Source organism: Arvicanthis niloticus, chromosome 23 (genome assembly GCF_011762505.2).
Source record: "Arvicanthis niloticus isolate mArvNil1 chromosome 23, mArvNil1.pat.X, whole genome shotgun sequence".
Classification (NCBI taxonomy): domain Eukaryota; kingdom Metazoa; phylum Chordata; class Mammalia; order Rodentia; family Muridae; genus Arvicanthis; species Arvicanthis niloticus.
The window spans coordinates 16155458-16174507 of NC_133430.1; the positions used below are offsets into that span (position 1 = coordinate 16155458).

Here is a 19050-nt window from a genome sequence, read left to right on the forward strand (position 1 = left end):
AGCACTTGGAGGCAGAGGCAGGCAGATCTCTTGAGTTTGAAGCCAGTCTGGTCTGGAATAGAGTTAGTTAAATGGTTGCTTTTTCATGCCAGGTACATAGATTATCACAGGATCATGTTGCAGGCTCTCCCCAGAGCATCCAGAGCCTTTAATCCTCACTGTTGGGCAGTGTGGAGCTGGACCTGTTCTTTCTTTCTTTCTTTCTTTCTTTTTTTTTTTTTTTTTAAAGATTTATTTATGTCTGTGAGTTACACTGTAACTATCTTCAGACACACAAGAAGAGGGCATCGGATCCCATTACAGATGGTTGTGAGCCACCATGTGGTTGCTGGGAATTGAACTCAGGACCTCTGGAAGAGCAGTCCGTGCTCTTAACCATTGAGCCATCTCTCCAGCCCATGGACCTGTTCTTAATCCTTTATCCACCAGCACTTGGATGGAGGTCTGGGGAGGCCAGCAGTTTGCCCAACGTGGTGGAGTTGTAAGCAGCACAAGGAGGGGGTGGGGTAGGATCCAGACTCAGCCAGCTGGCTTGAGAGCCACCCCATCCAGTAAGAGCTGCATGAGTCATGGAAAAATTTCTAGCAGCTGCATTTGAAAAAGCTTAAAGTATGTAGGAGGGGCTGTGGAGATAGTCTGTTCAGTTAAATGCCCTCTGTGCTCGAGGACCTGAGTTCAACTCCTAGAAAAACACCAAGGAGTACTGTTGTATGCTTCTGATCCCAGTTCTTTTATTTTTGTTTGTTTTTGTTTTTCGAGACAGGGTTTCTCTGTGTAGCCCTGGCTGTCCTGGAACTCACTCTGTAGACCAGGCTGGCCTCGAACTTAGAAATCCACCTGCCTCTGCCTCCCAAGTGCTGGGATTAAAGGCAGGCGCCACTACTGCCCGATGTGATCCCAGTTTTATATAAGGAGGTGGAAATAGCTGGATCCCTGGACTCACTGGCCAGCCAGCCTAGTCTACCTGATAAACTCCAGGCCAGTGAGAGACAGTCTCAAAAATGGAGTTTTGGGGGCCAGGCTGGAGAGGTAGGTCAGTGGTTAATAGCACTTGCTAGTCTTCTGGGTTTGGGTCTCAGCTTCTACATTAAGCAGTTCATAGCCTCCTGTAACTCTAGCCCCATGGGATCTGATACCCACTTCTGGACTTTGGAAACAGTATATACATGTGCATGCACGCATGCAGACACACATATACACAAATAAAAATCAACTGAACAGCACCTGTCACTGTTCTGTTGCTGTGAAGAGATGGGATCAAAGCATTTATAAAGGAAAGCATTTATAATTGGGGACTTATGTATACTTTCTGTGTATAATTTCAGAGGGTTAGTTCAGTATTGTTTCAGGGAGTGAGGTCTGGATGCAGCAGGTAGAGAGATGCTAGGCATGGTGTGGGCTTTTGAAACCTGAAAGCCCACCCCTAGTGACACACCTCCTCCAAGAAGGCCATACCTCCTAATCCATCCAAGTAGGTCACCAACTGGGGACCAGGCTTACAAATATATGAGACTAATGGGGAGTCATTTTTATTCAAACCACCACAGCACTGAAGCAGCAACTCCCCAGATTGTTCTTTTGCCTCCATGTTCACACACACACACACACACACACACACACACACACACACATACACACACACACACACTCCCCTATACACAATATAAAAACATAATGTACCTACACACAATATAAATACACACTCCTATATACACTATAAACACATACACTTATAAACTATATAAACACACACTCCTATACACAATATAAACACACACCCTTATACATACTATAAACACACACCCTTATACACAGTATAAACATACACACATACCTATACACAATGTAAATGCACATACACACTTATCCACAATATAAAAACACACCTGCTCACAAATGTATAAATATAGAAAAATATATGGGAAACTAATTTTGACATCTTATTTAAACCAGATGTCCAAATGAATATCAATTCACCATGTAAGTAACATTAAAATTACCATTGAGATAGCCTGTGTTCTTTAAGAAAAAGTTTCATTACATCTGTTTGTGTATGCATGAATGTGTGTGTATGTGTGGGCACAAACCTACTGTGGCATGTGCCTGGAGGTCAGTGGATACACTTGCAGGTGTTGATTTTCTCATTCTACCATGTGGGTCCCAGGGATCAAGTTCTGGTTGTCAGACTTGGCGGCAAGTACTTTTATCTGTAGAGCCATCTTGCTGGCCCCTATGTCCTTTTTTGATGCTAAATCATTGAAATCTAGTGTGCACTTGAGTCCCAGGGGGTGTCAGTTTAGATTATCCATGGTACAGGTGTTGGGCTGCTGACCAGCCAGTGACCAGCCGTTGGGAGGTTGGCACAGATGGAGCTGTGTCCCTGTGAGTGTCTGGGTGCTTGGCTTCCGTGTCATCAAGGGTTGGCTTAGGTGAAGTTCTGACTCATCTTGAAAGGCCTCTGTGTGCTGGCCAGAAAGGAAATTTGGCCTGATTAAGAGCTGTTATCATGACTGATTGCTTTTCCTTTGAGTGAAAAGATAAGTTAAGCACAGACAACAGGCAGCCAGTATGCTGGCTCATCAGCCACTTGGTTTTTATACAACCAACTTAGGAAAATACATTGGCTAAATATTACCTGGAGGTTAAGTCATTCAAGAACCCTTCCTTGATCCTGTGCAGGTTTTAACTGGATGTATTTGTAGAGCTATGAGGTTCCTCGGGATTGATAGATCAGGCTGGCCTCAAACTCACAGAGATCCTCCTGCCTCTGCTGGGACTAAAGGTGTGCATGCACCACCATGTCTGGCATCTCCTCGGTGTTTTAAATAGCAAGTGTGGAGAGTCCTAGGTTGGTCAGTTAAACTCAGGCCATTTGACTCAAACCCATGTTTCAATTTTGAGGTCCTGTCTCCAGATAAGTACTGGTTGTCACAAAATGGTTACCACAGCTCCAGGTTTTTAGGGTCACGAGGTATGAAAATAATGAGGAAAGGACCACCGAAGTCAGAAATAAACCAAAAGCAACTTTATTCACTGTGAGGGTGATGGTGGTGGTGGCTGGTGCTTCTAACAGGATAGCGTCTCGGTCAGTCTAGGGCGATGACACAATCACCTTGAAAGGGTATGAACAGTCTCCTTTTGAAGCATAAATCCATGACCAGGGGATAATAAAGGAGGAATTTGTAAATTGAGGGTTAGTTCTGAAGCCCAGGATGTGGTGAGTAGCAGGATGTGGTACAGGCTCAATGCCAGAGACCAGCCTCAGCTTGGTCTGGTTGTCTGAGAGTGGCAAAAACAAAGCACTCAAGTCAAATTTTGGGTCCAAGCTGGTGGCCTGTGTTCTGCTCGAGATGGCTCCCTAGACAGCTCTCTGTAGATAGTTCTTGGCTCTGTAGTCTGCTCAAGACAGCTTTTCAGGTGCCTCTTCCCACACCCCCTCTGTGTGTGTGTTCTCCTCTGCTCTAGACAGATTTTTCTTCTATTCTAAAGAAAGTCTGAGAAAGTTAGCTTTCTGCTTGAGACAGCTTTCTCTCTGCTAGTAAAAATTCTAAAAGCTCTCTGGATAGCTGGTAGGTCTTCTGACCAAGTCAAAAATCCTCTTAGAAAAATTATAAAAGTAATTCTTGGGTTTTCAAATCAAAATCAGAAAGCCAGAAAAAAAAATTCGTAGAGAGCTGTGGTCATTCTTCAGAGAGCCTTCTTTGGATAGACGCTGGACAGCGTTCTAAAGAGCTGTGTCAGCTCTCTAATAACTCTTGGGATTTCAGAAATCCTGTCAGAAAAAATTCTAAAAGAGCTGAGTTCACTCTTCATGGATTTTTCTGACTAAAATCAGAAATCCTGTTAGAAAAAAATTCTTGAAGAGTTGTGTTTGCTCTCCAGAGATCTCTAGACAGCTCAACTCTTGCTAGGAAAAACAAACAAACAAATAAACAAAAACCAAAAAAACAAAAAACTGTTATCACTTTCTGGTAGCTCATCTCATGCAGAACAAAACCCCATGTTTTATTTATATATCAATTCAGTTATTCCAGGTGTTCTCTTGACCATCCCATGAATCAGCATTCTATGACTCTTAGGAAGAGACAGCAAATATAAGCACAGACAATAAGATAACTGGGTGGGATCCTGCCCTGGAATCACCGTTTCAACCATGCTTGGACCTAAATTTGCTCTGTCCCTGGCTGACCTTGAACTCAGGAATCTGTATGCACTTGTATCTGCCCGTCTTTATATCTTTCTGACAAGCTGGCTCATAGTGTAATTGCCTCTGCTCCTTTAGATCTTTGAAGCTCCTTGTACATTTCATATTCCATCCTTATATTTTTGCATAGTTGAGACGTTATATATTTTGGAACTCTTGTTTTTAGAGTTCTTTTCCACAGCCTTAAGCGCCGTCCTGAAGGTCCCAGTGTTTACCATTTTGCTGAGACATTAGCCACACCTTTGCCTCCCAGACTCATGCTGTCTCTGATTATCATGGCGTCATTAATGCTAACAGGGAGGACATTCCTCAGAGGACCGAGAAAATATGTACATTATTATACAAACAGGCCATCTCTCATGGAGGCCTAAGCTATCCTAAGGGCAGGAACCATGCTATTCTGTCCCTACCAAGGCCATACTGGACTCAGTCCTATCTCAGCCTTTATGGGGCTCATGCAGGCCAGACAACTGAAAAGGATGTTAAGACCTGAGGACATGCAGTTTGATGGGGCAGCAGACCCATGCCAGGGATTACTCTGGGCTCCTCACAGACAGCTGCCTCATTCAGACAAAAATTCTGCAGAGGAAAGAGAGGCCATTTATGCTAGCTATTTTTTGCAAGAGTTAGTGAGGGCCTTTGCATAACAAGCTTAGGTTAACATCAATTCCTGGAGAGGGAAGGAATTTCTAGGTCTGACTCAGCGAAGGTCCCAGCAGATTATGCAAGAATGTCACATGGTTCAGAGAGACTGGGGTGGGGATGGTGGGGGAGAGTGTGAGTGAGTGAGCTGTGATAGGACGAGTTTACAAAGCCTCATTTTCTTCATGTTCACTGAACCAGACAACTGAAATTTGATGGAGGTTGTTGTGCTGATGCCTGCCTTTAATCCCAGTGCTTGAGAGGCAGAGGCAGGTAGATTTCTATGAGTTTGAGGCTAGCCTAGTCTACATAGTGATGTCCAGGCTAGCTAAGTTACATAGTGAGATTGTAATAAACAGATTTGTTTGTGTGTGTGTGTGTGTGTGTGTGTGTGTGTGTGTGTGTGTGTGTGTGTGCCTGTGTGGGTAGATACAGGGTCTCTCTACTTGGTCCTGGCTGTCTTGGAATTCACTGTAGACCAGGCTGGTCTCAAACTCATAGAGATCCACTTGCCTCTGCTTCCCAGTGCTGGGATTAAAGGTGTATGCCACCATGCCGGACTAATAAGAGTTTTCTGATAGAAAAGTTGAGTTGGTTCCTATATGCTAATGGGGTGGGGCAACCTGGGAACTCCTGAGTACCCGCTCCCACTCCCCATTCTCACGCACAGGGTACCACCACTGCTGTCTGCCTCAAGGCCGGTCAGCAGACTTTTCCAGGAAGGGCTAAGTAGTTAATATTTGTACATTTGGAGTCCAGGAAGGCATAATGGAAGCTGCTGGGACAGGAGCCAGGCTGCTGGGAGTTGGGGAGGTGGAACAGCAGACAGCGTGGGCTGGACGGTCTGTCCTTTAGACAGTCTTACTTAGGCTAATGTCTTTGAAGTTAGTCAGTTGCAAAGACTGCTTGGTCGGCTGCTTGGGCTTGAAGCACAACACCCTTTGAGGAGGGCATGCCAGAGAGGGCTGGGGAGTACTGGGTGGGACTGGGATGGGGATGCTGGGCCCAGCAGTGATGAAGATGGGCATGTCTGGGGTAGTTGGACTATCTGTAGGGTCCTAGGTGTTGCTCAGACCGTCTGGTGTGATTGCTGTTCCCTACTTAACCTGCATATGACAAATGACATCAGCTCCCTTTAAAACTCCCCCTTTGGACTTGGGCCAGGCACTGCAGAACCCTGGCTCAGCACCTCCCCATTACTGCACTTGGGTGGAAAGAGCATGGGAAGCAGGATGTTGGGGGTGCCGGTCAGGAGGGGAGGAACTCATGCACCTGTGAGGGATGCGTACCCCTTTGGAAAGCCTTTCCCTGTCACTAAATGCAGTGCACCAGCTGTATTTAGCCTTCTCAACAAGCCCCTTGTCTCATTATGCTTACAGCTGGTGGTGATGGGGGATGTCCACTGTACATGAGACACTGTAGGGGAGAGGTGCTGGCATCAGGTCACAGGATTCCTCAGTGAGCCTGGCCAACTCCCAGGGCCAGCTTTGAGATCAGCTGAGTCACAGCAATCTCTGCTCTCCGCAGAGGCCATGGCCTGCATTGAGGTTGTGCCCAACCCAGCATCACCTCTTGTGGCCTTTCTGAGGGGAAAACATCCGTTGTGCTGTTTCTACATTATCTGAGCTCATGTGTCGTATTAACTTAATGCAGAACCCTTTGAAGTTACTAATGCATGTGGGGGCATCGGAGTACTTCTGCATACCCCGCACATAGCCCCCAGCTTCCCTTGGAAATGACTGAATGTAGAGGTGGGGGGATGGGGCAGGAGGCCTGGGTTTAAACCCTGATGGCATGAGCACCTCTGCCTGGCAGGGTGGTCCTGAGGACCCAAGGCAGCTCTGGCGTGCACCAACATAGAACGTATCATCTTTGTGCCTCTTACTTTGACTAAGACATTATTTCTGTGCCATTGCATCCCATTTCAGACTCAAATCTCTGGGTTATTTTTAATAATTTACAAAGTTGTACAAACCTTCCCATGAACCGGCACCAGAACAATACCATCACACTGTGTACTCTGTGTGGTCCCCTAGAGTAGCTCTAGGCAACCCCTAGTCTATATCCTGTCTCATGTATAAATTGCCTTTTCTGATCCTTCCTAAAAGACAGGATCTCATGTAGCCCAGGCTGGCCTGAACTCTCTGGCTGAAGATAACCTCCAATCTCTGATCTTCTTGCCTCTACCTCCCTAATGCTGGGGTTACAGGTGTGCACTGCCACAGTCAGTTTTTAAGCAATGCTAGGGATTGAACTCAGGGCTTTGTGCATGCTGGGCTAGCACTTGTATTAGCTGCACTACACTCTCCAGCCCTTGCTGGAACCTCATATCTCTTCAGAAGTCTGCAGTGTGCTCGTGCTCTTTGGCTTCCTTAGGTGACGTCATGGAGCAAGTCCACACTGCAGCAAGTGTTGGTACTGCCATCCCTTTTTGTTGCCACATAGCATTCCACTGTGGTGACAGTTTGCTTGTCCATGTCAGGTGATGGGTTTGTTTCTCATTTTCGATCCTGTGAGCCATTCTGCTGAGCTTATGTATGTATGTGCTGGTCATGTATATATGTGCTAGTCATGTATGTATTTGCTGGTCATGTGTGTATGTGCTGGTCATGTATGTATGTGCTGGTCATGTATGTATGTGCTGGTCATGTATGTATGTACTGGTCATGTATGTATGTACTGGTCATGTATATATGTGTGGATGAATGTTCTGTTTTTCCTGGGTAGACACTGAAGGTAACTAGAGGCAGTGGTAAGTAACTGTGGGTCGGTTTTCTACAGTGACTGGCATTTTACATTCCCATGAGTGGTACATGAAGGCTCCTGGTCTTCACCTGGTACTTGTTATTGTTTGTCTGTCTGGAGTATGGCATCTTGTGTTTCTCTAGTGACTAAGGACATTGAGCATCTTTCTCATGGACTTAAAGCCATTGTATCCTTAGATAAATAAGGGTTTTACTGCTGTGAACAGATACCATGACCAAGGCCACTCCAAGGACAACATTTAATTGGGGCTGGCTTACAGGTCCAGAGGTTCAGTCCATTATCATGAAGGCAGGAGCAGGGCAGCATCCAGGCAGGCATGGTGCAGGAGGAGCTGAGAATTCCACTTGTTCTGAAGTCAAACAGAAGACTAGCTTCTAGGCAGCTAGAAGGAGGGTCTTAAAGCCCACACCCACAGTGACACACCTACTCCAAGGCCACACCTCCAAATAGTGCCACTCCCTGGGCCAAACATTCAAAGCACTACAGTAAGGTACCTTTTCAAGCTTTTATAAACTCTCGAGGGCCAATATTCTCTTTTGTACTTGGATGTAAGTCTTACCCAGCGTGGGCTTTGTAAACCTTTCCTACTCTCAGCTCCTCATAGGTGGCATGGAGGTTCTTTACCACCTGAGTTTTATGATCCGCTTTGTTTTCTTTCTGACATTTTTATTTTATTTTATTTTTACTTTTCAGACCTGGGCGCGGTACCCAGGGCTGCCAGAGTGCTAAGCGAGTGCTCTACCACTGATCTACACTCTGCTCCTTCAATAGCATTTCTTTAAAAGGTTTATTTATATTTTTTAATTAGGTGAGCACACGTGTGCGTCTGCGTCTGCATGCGTGTGTGAGTGTATGCACGCGCGTGTGCCTGTGCTTGTGTGTGTGTCAGTCAGTATGTACACGTGAGAACAGGTTATCCCCGGAAGTCAGAGGCTCCAGAAAGTTGGAAGCCACCCAACATAGATGCTGGGAACTGAACTGGGGTCCTCTGCATGAATAGTGGGTGCTCTTAACTACCGAGCCACCTCTCCCTCTCCAGCCCGTCCTTCAGTGGTGTTTTGGAAACACTGAGTTTTAAGTTTTGGGAGCTCTAATTTATTCTGTCTTCTTTGGTGTCCCATCTGTGACATCATCACTCAAGGTCCTGAAGCTCCTCTCTTGTGCTCCCTTTGCTGTAGCGGGACACGACTCCTCTCATCTGACCCAGCACTGTTGAGGATTCTTCTTTCCTTAGTGTGGCTTAGAAGTCAGGATGAGAAAGACCTCCACATTTGCTCCTTTTGTCCTAATTATTTGGCTATGTTAGGTCTTTTGTGTTCCTTGTGAATTTTAGCATCACCGCACCAATTTCTGCTCACCTTCAGTTTTGGTTTTGTTATGAGACAGACAGGGTTTTGCTGTCTAGGCTGTCTGGAACTTGCTTTATCAACCAGGCCAACTCCAGGTCCAACTCCAACTCAGAGTCCTGCCTGCTTCTGTCTCTTGAATGCTGGGACTAACGGTGTGTGCCACTACCATCCAGCTCTGAGAACCATTTTTTTTTTTTTTTGAGGATTTTTACAGTTTTAAATCTTATGCATGAACATGAGTCTGAGTCTGTCTTGTTATGTCACAGATGAACATGTCTGTGTTTTTCCACCGTGTCATAATTTTTTGAATAGCAATAAATTCACAAGGTGCTGCTGTAGCAGGTTGCCAGCCAGATAATTCCATCTACCTTGGTAATCTGGCTGACATGAATTCAGGTTCTTTTATTCCAATCTTGATTACTGATTTTAACAACTTCAACAACTTCTTCTTCCTCGTCCTCCTCCTCCCCCTCCTCTTCCTCCTCCTCTTTCTTCTTCTTCCTTTTTTTTTTTTTTTGTGACGCTGTGTTTCTGGCTGTCTTGGAACTCTGTAGGCTGGCCTTGAGTTTAAGAGATCCACCTGTCTCTCCTTCCCAAGTGTTGGCATTAAAGATTCCCTGCCACCACTGCCCAGCTTGATTTTAACTCTTATATTGCAAATTACACTGCACACAGTCAATCTGTTGTCTGTCTGTGTTTATGTTGTGTACTGAATGAATGCAAGTTTGAGAGCTTTTGAAAGTAGGCAGAGAGAAATGTAAATACAGTTTGTTGGTAAGAGATAATGAACCCAAAGCCAGCTGAAAGGAAGAAGCTGATGCTGAGGCCTTGAGAGTCCTTAATGCATACGCTGGGTATCAGATGGTATATGCTATGTTTGAGATGGGGCTGTTGCCTTGGTGTCTAGTGTGGCATCCTCATAGGGTCCAGGCGTTAGGAACTTGGGGAGGTATTATTCACGTACCACAGTTGATGTCAGATGGTTCTCATTATTTTACAGAAATGAGGACTTAAGCATTGTCACAATTCACACACATATGGCTGTGTTCTACACCAGGAGGAGTTGCTTAAAGTCAGACTTCATAATGTGACTCTGGTACCATAAGATTGATAGCTGTCTTAGTTTATGTAAATACTGGACAGAATTTCCAAACAATGCGATTCTCAGATCCTACATAACGGTGTAGGTGACAGTTTTGTTTCATTTCTTTTTAGACTTTGGTAAACTTAGTGTTCTCTCTCCGCTCTTGCATGAGGACTATCAAGATCTGTAGTCAGAATGCTTGGCTTTCTGTCCCTGAGCTGTTCTTCTCTCCCCAATTGTAAGATGAGGGTCGTGACCTTTGTCACCTGAGGACTGAAGACCAATGAGATAAGGTGCCCAGCGAGCAGAGCAGGGCCGATTGAAGGTGGATGCACTTGGTTTCACACTTAGCTGTCCTTCTGTCTGTCTGGCAGCTCCTGTGTGCTGGACCTATACTTCACATATAGTCGCAGCAGATGGCTGCTCAATACAAGTATTTGTCAGTCACACAGGTCCATCCGAACACAGGTCCGTCCGAACGGGCATCCGCAGGCAAGAGTCTGGCATGCTGGATGCTTTATTTTCTTAGTCATCTCATGTGCTGCCTGGGGTGCTCTGTGCAGTGGCTACATATATGACATATATGTCACTGCTGGCCACCTACGCCCCCTCTGTGTTCCTGGAATGACACCGTTAGCCGAAAGTTAGGCAGCCTGTTTCCCCCTCTGACCTAAATCGATGTTCTGCAGAGTGTGGTGTGTGTCATCCGAAACACGGAATATGTGGTTCAAGAATTGCAACAGGGATACTTTCTATTCCCCTTGATTGCCTTCTTTTGTTTCAGATTATGATAATAGTCTTTTTTTATAGACAGGATCACATGTTGCCTAGACTGGTTTGAAACTCAGTATGTAGCTGAGGATGACTTTGAGCTTCTAGCCTGCCTTTACTTCCCCAAATCTGGCTACAAATGCAAGCAAGCCCCGCCAAACCCAGTTGCGCAGTGGTGTGCGTGAACTCCACTTTTTGCATGTTAGACAAGCACTAATAATAATGACAATAATTTCAGTATTATTAATAGAAAAGAACATTTTAACATGTAAATATAATAATAAAATAAACAATTATTATTTATAATTATTATTATCATCTAAACAGCACGTTCGTTTCTCATTTAATTCCTGAATTGTGCTTTATTTAATTTTTTAAGATAGTTTCAGGAACCCAGACAGGCCTTAAACTTGCTATGTAGTGCAGCCTGGTCCTGAATGCCTGTTCCTCGTGCTTATACGTCCAGAAAGCTGGGGTCACAGGAGTGTATCACAAGCCTTGCTCCTGGGTTGGACTTCACTTATGTGTCTGAGCAATGACTGTTTCTGAATCAGAAGCCACTGCTTCATCCTTCTGGGGCATTCTGTATGAGACCCGACTTCATGCTTTTGCACTTTTGCTCTGAAACAGGAAAACAAATTGCTTAGGACTTTGAAGGGCTCTTGTTAACCTATAGGTGTGAGTGTGTGTGTTCGCACCTCTGTGCATGCACACCTATGCCTGTGTGTTTACATACTTGTGCTTCCCAGCATATTATTATCAGGTAAGTATATGGCTAATAAGAGTGGGGAATCTTTTAAAATTGAAGTTAAAAAAAAAAAAATAAAAACTAACGTTTTAAAAGGGGAATGAATCACAGCGAGTCTTCTATAAGATAGAACGTGCCCCCAAATGGGCCTCCTCCCGGATGATATCTAAAAGCTGACAAACCATTTCTTCTAGGCAGACGCATGCCATGCCTACCAGATCATCCACCGGAACGGGATTCCTGACGAGCAGATCATAGTGATGATGTATGATGATATCGCCAACTCTGAAGAGTAAGTGGGGAGTGCTTTAAACTTGGTTGTGAGTCCGAATTTAAAAACGATGCCACATTAAGGCTTACCGTGTTGCGTAGGGCAGTGACCTGATTTGGGAACAGGAATGGCCCCTGGTGGAAAGCCACAGGGTTGTCATGTGTTGAGCATGTCTTAGGGTGCCGTGGGTGCAGCAGCAGGAAACAGGAGATGAGCAGGTATTCTGAGAGGCTTGAAGCAGGGCCTTCCTGCTGTGGAATGCTGAGCCCTGGAGTTGGGAGCCTGTCATAACCTCTGAACGGAGGTAGAAGATTCTAGTCTGTAGGACCTCCTACCATGTTCCTTTCTGGCTTGCTTTTAATGTTACATACCATTCTCTTGAACACTTTCCCAAGTTCTCTGGAATGGAGAGTGACAGGTGTAGCTCTAAACCAAGAAATTCCTGACAACCCCAGCAGTTCTAAGAAGAACCCTGCCCTGCAGTGGGGTCACACCTGGGCTCTGGCAGAGTTCCTCCTGATACTGGTGCCTGAGCCTTGGGTTCAGTTTTGCTTCACATTCTGCTGTTTCTTGAGAGAAATGTTTCAGTGGGTGGTCTTGCCCCAAGATTCTCTGGTTCCTTAGGAGGTGGCAGGACACCTGCACTTTGGTTCCTCTCCTGAGTTTTAAGATCTCCACTCCTCTCATCTCCCACCAGGGACACTTAAGTTCCGTTCCTGAGACCACTTGGGTTCGGTTCCTGAGATCCCCAGCTGCCCAGACCACGGGCATTGGGTGCCTATCTAAGCGACAGGAAGTGGCTTCAAGAATAGAGTTGCTGTTTGTTCACATAATGGCAGGTTTTGAAGGGAGACACATTTTATGTTGTAACTTTGTCCTTCAATTTTCAGAAACCCTACTCCAGGTATAGTGATCAACCGACCTAACGGCACAGATGTGTACAAGGGAGTCCTGAAGGATTACACCGGAGAGGTGAGGGCATTCTCACCTGAAGCCAACAACTTTCGTTGATATGTCCCCACCCTCTTATTTATGCTTGAGAAATGAGTAGGAAGAGATTCTTCTCAAGGACATGGTGCTGGGGCTGGAACCAGGGCTTTATATAAGTCTAGTCTAGTCAAGTGTTCTACCACAAAGCCATATCCTCAGCCTTAGTTTTTAGTTTTGATTTTTGAGATATAGAATCTTTTTTTTTTTTTTTTCTAAATGATACAAACTAGCCTCGAACTCCTGGACTCATGCAATCCTGCCTCTTCCCCAGCAAGGGAACCAAAGCACGTGCTACTGTTTCTAGTTCCATTAGAGCTTCAGAAGCCAACAGAGAAAAGAGGAAAACAGAGAAAGTGTTCAAAGAGGGTTACAGTCTATTCATGCGAGTCTTCTAGTCTTCCTATGTATCAAGCATGATGATATATTTCGTTTAGTGACAACCTGTGCTTTTTCATGAAAATTAGTTTCCTCAGCCTATACCTAGCACAAAGTATATCGGGATTTTCCTGAAGATAAGTTTTGAAAATTAATGAAGATTCTAATACATTCCTCCCCAAATGGTTAATTTCCTCCCAGTTTATTGGTACTGTGCACATGGGCATTTATGGTCTTTATAATTCCTTTTCCTTAACTTCCCAAGGATGTCTCAGGAGGCAAAGAAACATTGACCTAAAACTTAGCACTTCTTTCCCTTTTGTCTCACTTGTTGCCTCTTAAATTCAAGTGGGAATGTAATATATATGCAATAAGACACGATTTCTTTCTGTATAGGGCCATAGCAGGGGTTCTCAACCTGTGGGTCGATACTCCACAGGAGTCTCATATCAGATAGCCTTCATATCAGATACTTCTATTTTGATTCATAACAGTAGCAAAACTACAGTTACGATCTAATTTTATGATTGGGAATCATCACAACGTGAGGAACTCTATTGAAGTGTCACAGCGTTAGGAAGGTTGAGAGCCACTAGTTATGAAGACATGTTTAAAATCTAGGTGGTAGAATTAGGGGTGATTTTTTTTTTTTTTAAAGATTCATTTATTGTATGTATATGAATACATTATAGCTATCTTCAGAGACACCAGAAGAGGGCATCAGATCCCATTACAGATGGTTGTGAGCCACCATGTGGTTGCTGGGAATTGAACTCAGGACCTCTGGAAGATCAGTCAGTGCTCTTAACCGCTGAGCCATCTCTCCAGCCCAGGGGTGATTTTTTTTTTTTCCCCTTCCTATTTTTTTGCATTGCTTTTGATGATTGACTGTCCTTGGAACTCAGGCTCTGAGGTAGTAGGCTGGAGGCAAACTGAGGCCCTAATCCTTTGCCCTCTCTCTGAGGGAGTATTCTCTTCCTGTGCTGATAGAATTTTTGGGGGGTGTCCCCCATTCCATAGTGGTGGAGATGGAAGAAGGCTTGCTGAGTTGCTACCCACCCCAAACAAGAGGAGACTTTCCCAGTTCACAGGCTCTGAGTCCCTAAGGAATGTCAGCTTGGCCTTGGGTGGGAGTGTTTGTTTTTGAGCTCGAAGCTGGGTGCCTTGGGCTTGTCACATTCTCTGTAAAATGTGCTTGAAGGTACCACCTGCGTCTGGCTTTGACTTCCAATTTCTCATAGGATGTGACTCCAGAGAATTTCCTCGCTGTGCTGAGAGGCGACGCAGAAGCCGTGAAGGGCAAAGGATCCGGAAAAGTCTTGAAGAGGTGCCCTCTGTTTCATGGATCTGTACTCTGAGAGCTGTGGCCTCACACAGAGCATTTAAACAGGCATTGTTGTTTGCTCCTGTCTCTTTCCAGACGTTAGAGTGGGCAGCTTTGGCCTGACCCAGGACAGGTCATACAGGACTGGTGCTGTGGTTTGTCTGTTTCCAGGGTCCCCCATGAGTTTTATTTCCCCTCATGACTTCCTGGATGTCCCACTAAGCTACAACTCTAGCCAGCCTGCCCCTTTCCCCACTGTCTGCCTGCCTCTCCCTAGTACAACCCCCAGTATTTATTTTTTTCATACAGTGTGTCACTACATTTGTCCAGGTCGCTCTTAAACTTGTAGCCTGACTCAGCCTCTGGAGTTAGCTGGAATTATAATCATGTTACCCCGCCTGACTTCTCACTAAGCTAAGCTCAGCTCAGCATTTCCTTACGTAACACTTTTGTGAGGTGTTAGAGCCCCAAGTGCATGCGTGTTCCCGTTTCTGTGTTTTTGAGACAGGGTCATCCTACAGTCCTGGCTGGCTTGGAACTTCCTGTGTAGATCAGGCTGGCCTCAGACTCAAAGAGATCCACCTGCCTCTGCCTCCCAAGTACTGGGATTAAAGGTGTGAGCTACCACGCCCTGCTCAAACTTCTTAACTTTTTGATGAAGGCATTTCTTCAGAGACATGGACAGGCAAACAGAAGTGGGAAGCTGTAGCTTCTGGCTCACCCGCTTCTGTCCTCTCTTGACAGTGGTCCCCGGGATCATGTATTTGTTTACTTCACCGACCACGGAGCCACTGGAATCCTGGTGTTTCCTAATGACGATGTGAGTTCTGCTTACCGTTTCGATCGTCACCATTGTTGTCTGATACTGGAGGCTGAGTGCAGCAGGGCCTCGTGTGTGTTAGCCAAGTGCTGTACCACTGAGCTCTGCCCCCAGCAGTCTCTCTTAACATTAAAAATTGATTTTATATTTATTTTTTTGTGCATGTGTGTACATTTACATGTGCTACGTCACACATGTGGAGGTCTGAGGATAATTTTCGGGGGTTGGTTTTCCTCTTCCATCCTGCTGGTCCTAGGGATTGAACTCGGGACATCAGGCTTTGGCAGCAAACACTCTTACCTGCTGAGCCATCTCATTGCCCCCTTCTTAACCTTTTAAAGATATATTAAAAAAAAAGGACAGTTTTCTTTTTAAAATTTAAAGGGAAATAGAAGACAAGGCCTGTGTAGAGATTAAACCTGTCATGTGTTTTCTCATGCTTCTCCAGGGTCAGTATCAGTGCTGTGGTAGAGTGGGGGGCAGGCTTGCGGCTGTTTCCATGCCACAGTGTCAGTCAGTGTGAACAGGGTGCACAGACAGTACACCAAAGTCTCTGGATGCCCAGGACAAAGCTGTGTATGGAGAAGCGTCTTCTCTTGTCTTTCAGTGTGTGGACGGAGTGGCCAAGATGACATCTAGATTTTACTGCTCACCGTGGTTACTTTTACCGACCGTGAAGAGAACTTTATAAGGCGTTCGTTAGTGGGTTCTCTTGGATGCTGGTCTGAATGTCCACATTCTTACCTTTCAGCTTCATGTCAAGGACCTGAATAAGACCATTCGCTACATGTATGAACACAAAATGTACCAGAAGGTAATGTCAGTTCCTGAGCTCCTGGGGGAGGGAGGGGCCTGGGTTGCAGGAGCAAAGACTACACCGGCTTAGCTGGCCCTTGGACAGGTTGGTGGGCTTTCTGGATAGGGGTCCCCCTGGTCCTCATTGACCAGTGGTGTCCCAGGATTCATTGTAACTCTTAGAGAGCTTGTTACAACATAGTGTGGGCCTCGACCCCAGCTTGGACCCAACAGACATTGGGAGGGGCTGTGAATTAGTATGGGAGCACATGTGAGGACCGCTGTCCCACAGTCTGCCCAAGTCTGGGATAATTGGGGAAGAACATTCACTACCTTATTCTGTTCGCTTTGGCACTCTCTTGTCTGTACCCTCCATAGCAACTGTACAGGGCAGGCGGGGTGTATGTTATGTTACTGCAGAGAGATGGCTGCCTCGAGGCGTGGCTCTCCGGAGCTGCTCACTATCAGACACCGGAACTCTTCAGCCTTGTACGGCTCCAGTCTTCTGTGCATTCTGCTAACTCAGATCATTTTATTCCATAAGTGAAGGAACAGGATTACTTTTTGTCAGATGGCTTCCATGGCCTTTGGCCACAGCCTCTGTGCAGCAACAGTGACTCCCCAAATCCAAGGTGCAGGATAGGGGGCAGGGATGGAAAGAATGACAGCTCAGTGGCAGGCGCTGAGGGCTGGGAGCTCACCTGTCCTGGATTCCTTGCAGATGGTGTTCTACATTGAAGCCTGTGAATCTGGCTCCATGATGAACCACCTGCCCAATGACATCAATGGTAGGTATCGAACAGGCTGAGGTTGGTTGTCATTGGATACTGCTCATTTGAGACCAAGCGTTCCACCTGTGCAGGGCCACTGAGGGCTGCTTGGTAAGCAGGTGGAGTACATGCCTGTGGCCAGGTCTGGCTTCTACTCCACAAATATTCATAAGGAATAGAGACCCTATGGGGGCCCGGAGACCTGGCTTAGTGGTCAGGAGCATGAGCTGCTCTTGTAGAAGACCTGGGTTTGGTTCCCAAGGGCTCCAGGAAGGCACATCACCACCTGTAACTCCAGTTTCAGGGCAACCGATGTCCTCTTCTGGCCTCCTGGGGTTCAAGGTACACAAACAGACAAACACTCACACAAAATAAAAGTAAAAATAAAAATAAAAATAAAAATAAAAAACAGCAACCCCCCTGACTCCCCCCCCCAAAAAAAAAAAACCAAAAAACCAAAAACCTGCAACCAACCCAACAATGTATCAAGGAGAGTCTATATACAAGCGTTACAATGGCTGCCCAAACTGGGCCAGCTCTGTTCCTTTGTTATGTGTTGGTACCCACTCTCTCTGATCTCAGGTAGGTAGGTGGCCTGGTTCTTGCCTGCACAAAAGTTTCATCTTAAATGCAGATACTGTAAAGGTCCTGCCCAGCTGAGTGGTTGTCAGGAGACAGAATCTCATGTGGTCCAGGCTGATCTGAAACATGCTATCTAACAGAGGATGAGTCTGAACTCTGATTTCCCCTCCACCTCCCAAGCGCAGGGATCACAGGCGTGCACCACCACGCTTGCGTTGAACTGTTTTGCAGGGCCTCACAGCTGCTCATCGATCGGTCTGCTGCTCTCCTGGCCCCAGTCTCAAGTGTTTTCTAAATAAGTGTTACGCCTCCCTTCAAACCAAATTGGGCCCATAATCTTCATGTTTCCCAGTTTGTTAAAAATCAGCCGGCGATCGTCTGTGTTCTAAGTACACAAGCACACGAGTGTTTGCTCAGAGCTGTAACAAGAGCCCCTCGAGTGTCAGTTTCCTTCCACGTTTGAGAGGAGTTCCTGTTCTTTTTTTTTTTTTTTAAAGGATATTTATTTATTTTATGTATATGAGTACGCTGTGGCTATCTTCAGACACATGGGAAGAGGGCATCGGATCCCGTTACTGATGCTTGTAAGCCAATGTGTGGTGGCTGGGAATAGAACTCAGGACCTCTGAAAGAGTAGTCAGTGCCCTTAACCTCTGAGACCATCTCTCCAGCCCGGAGTTACTGTTCTGGTTTTTTTTTTTTTTTTTATAAACCTTACTCACTTTACATCCCACTCACTGCCCTCCTGGTCACCCCCTCCCACAACCCCTCCTGTAAGAGTTATTGTTCCTAATGGACAGGGCCATACTCTCCCTGTGCTGAGTACAGTAGCAGCTTTGAAGTCAGCAGGGGAAAAGGAGGGACCCCAGTTTCAAGAGTAGTCCAAGGCCAGGAGCAAAACATGACTCAAAGATAACCTTTAATCCCCTGTAGTTTATGCAACTACGGCCGCCAACCCCAACGAGTCATCTTATGCCTGTTATTACGACGAGGAGAGGAGCACTTACCTGGGTGACTGGTACAGCGTCAACTGGATGGAAGACTCTGATGTGGTAAGGCTCTTGTTAGGGTCAGCCAGCCTGCTACAGTGTAGCCCTCAAGCTCTGGTCCTCCAAAGAAAGACTTTGGTCGGGGTCAGCCAGCCTGCTACAGTGTAGCTCTGGTCCTCTAAGGACTCCTGTGGTGTTTGTTTGTGTTTTTCTTGTAGGAAGATCTGACCAAAGAGACGCTTCACAAGCAATACCACCTGGTCAAGTCCCACACCAACACCAGCCACGTCATGCAGTATGGGAACAAAGTGAGTGGAGCCTCCTTCTCTTGCTTCCCCAGGCAGACTCATTCCAAACTTTGTCTCCTGATGAAGAGAAATAGGAACATGGTGGGGAATGGTCTCAGATGGGCTCCGCCTCATATAGATAGCCACTCTGTCCAAGGGTCTCAGGCTTAGGAACCAGACCTTCTAGGTTTACACTTACAGACCTGGATATTAGGGTGAGCTCTCTGAACCTGTGTGCTTCCTCGTTTGTCAGAGCCCACACATGCAGGGTAGCCAGGTACAC

The 19050-nt window shown here is 45.9% G+C and overlaps 1 protein-coding gene across 2 annotated transcripts in view; it reads left to right on the forward strand.

The window, feature by feature from the left end:
• The window catches only part of Lgmn (legumain), a 37744-nt gene that overhangs the window by 12307 nt on the left and 6387 nt on the right, over positions 1–19050 (forward strand). For both annotated transcript variants that reach the window (XM_076921358.1, XM_076921359.1), the window contains exons 3-10: positions 11759–11856; positions 12726–12807; positions 14442–14527; positions 15269–15344; positions 16096–16158; positions 16861–16927; positions 18425–18543; positions 18699–18788. In XM_076921358.1, coding sequence (XP_076777473.1) covers positions 11759–11856; positions 12726–12807; positions 14442–14527; positions 15269–15344; positions 16096–16158; positions 16861–16927; positions 18425–18543; positions 18699–18788 — 681 coding nt within the window. The remainder of the gene's footprint in view (positions 1–11758; positions 11857–12725; positions 12808–14441; positions 14528–15268; positions 15345–16095; positions 16159–16860; positions 16928–18424; positions 18544–18698; positions 18789–19050) is intronic.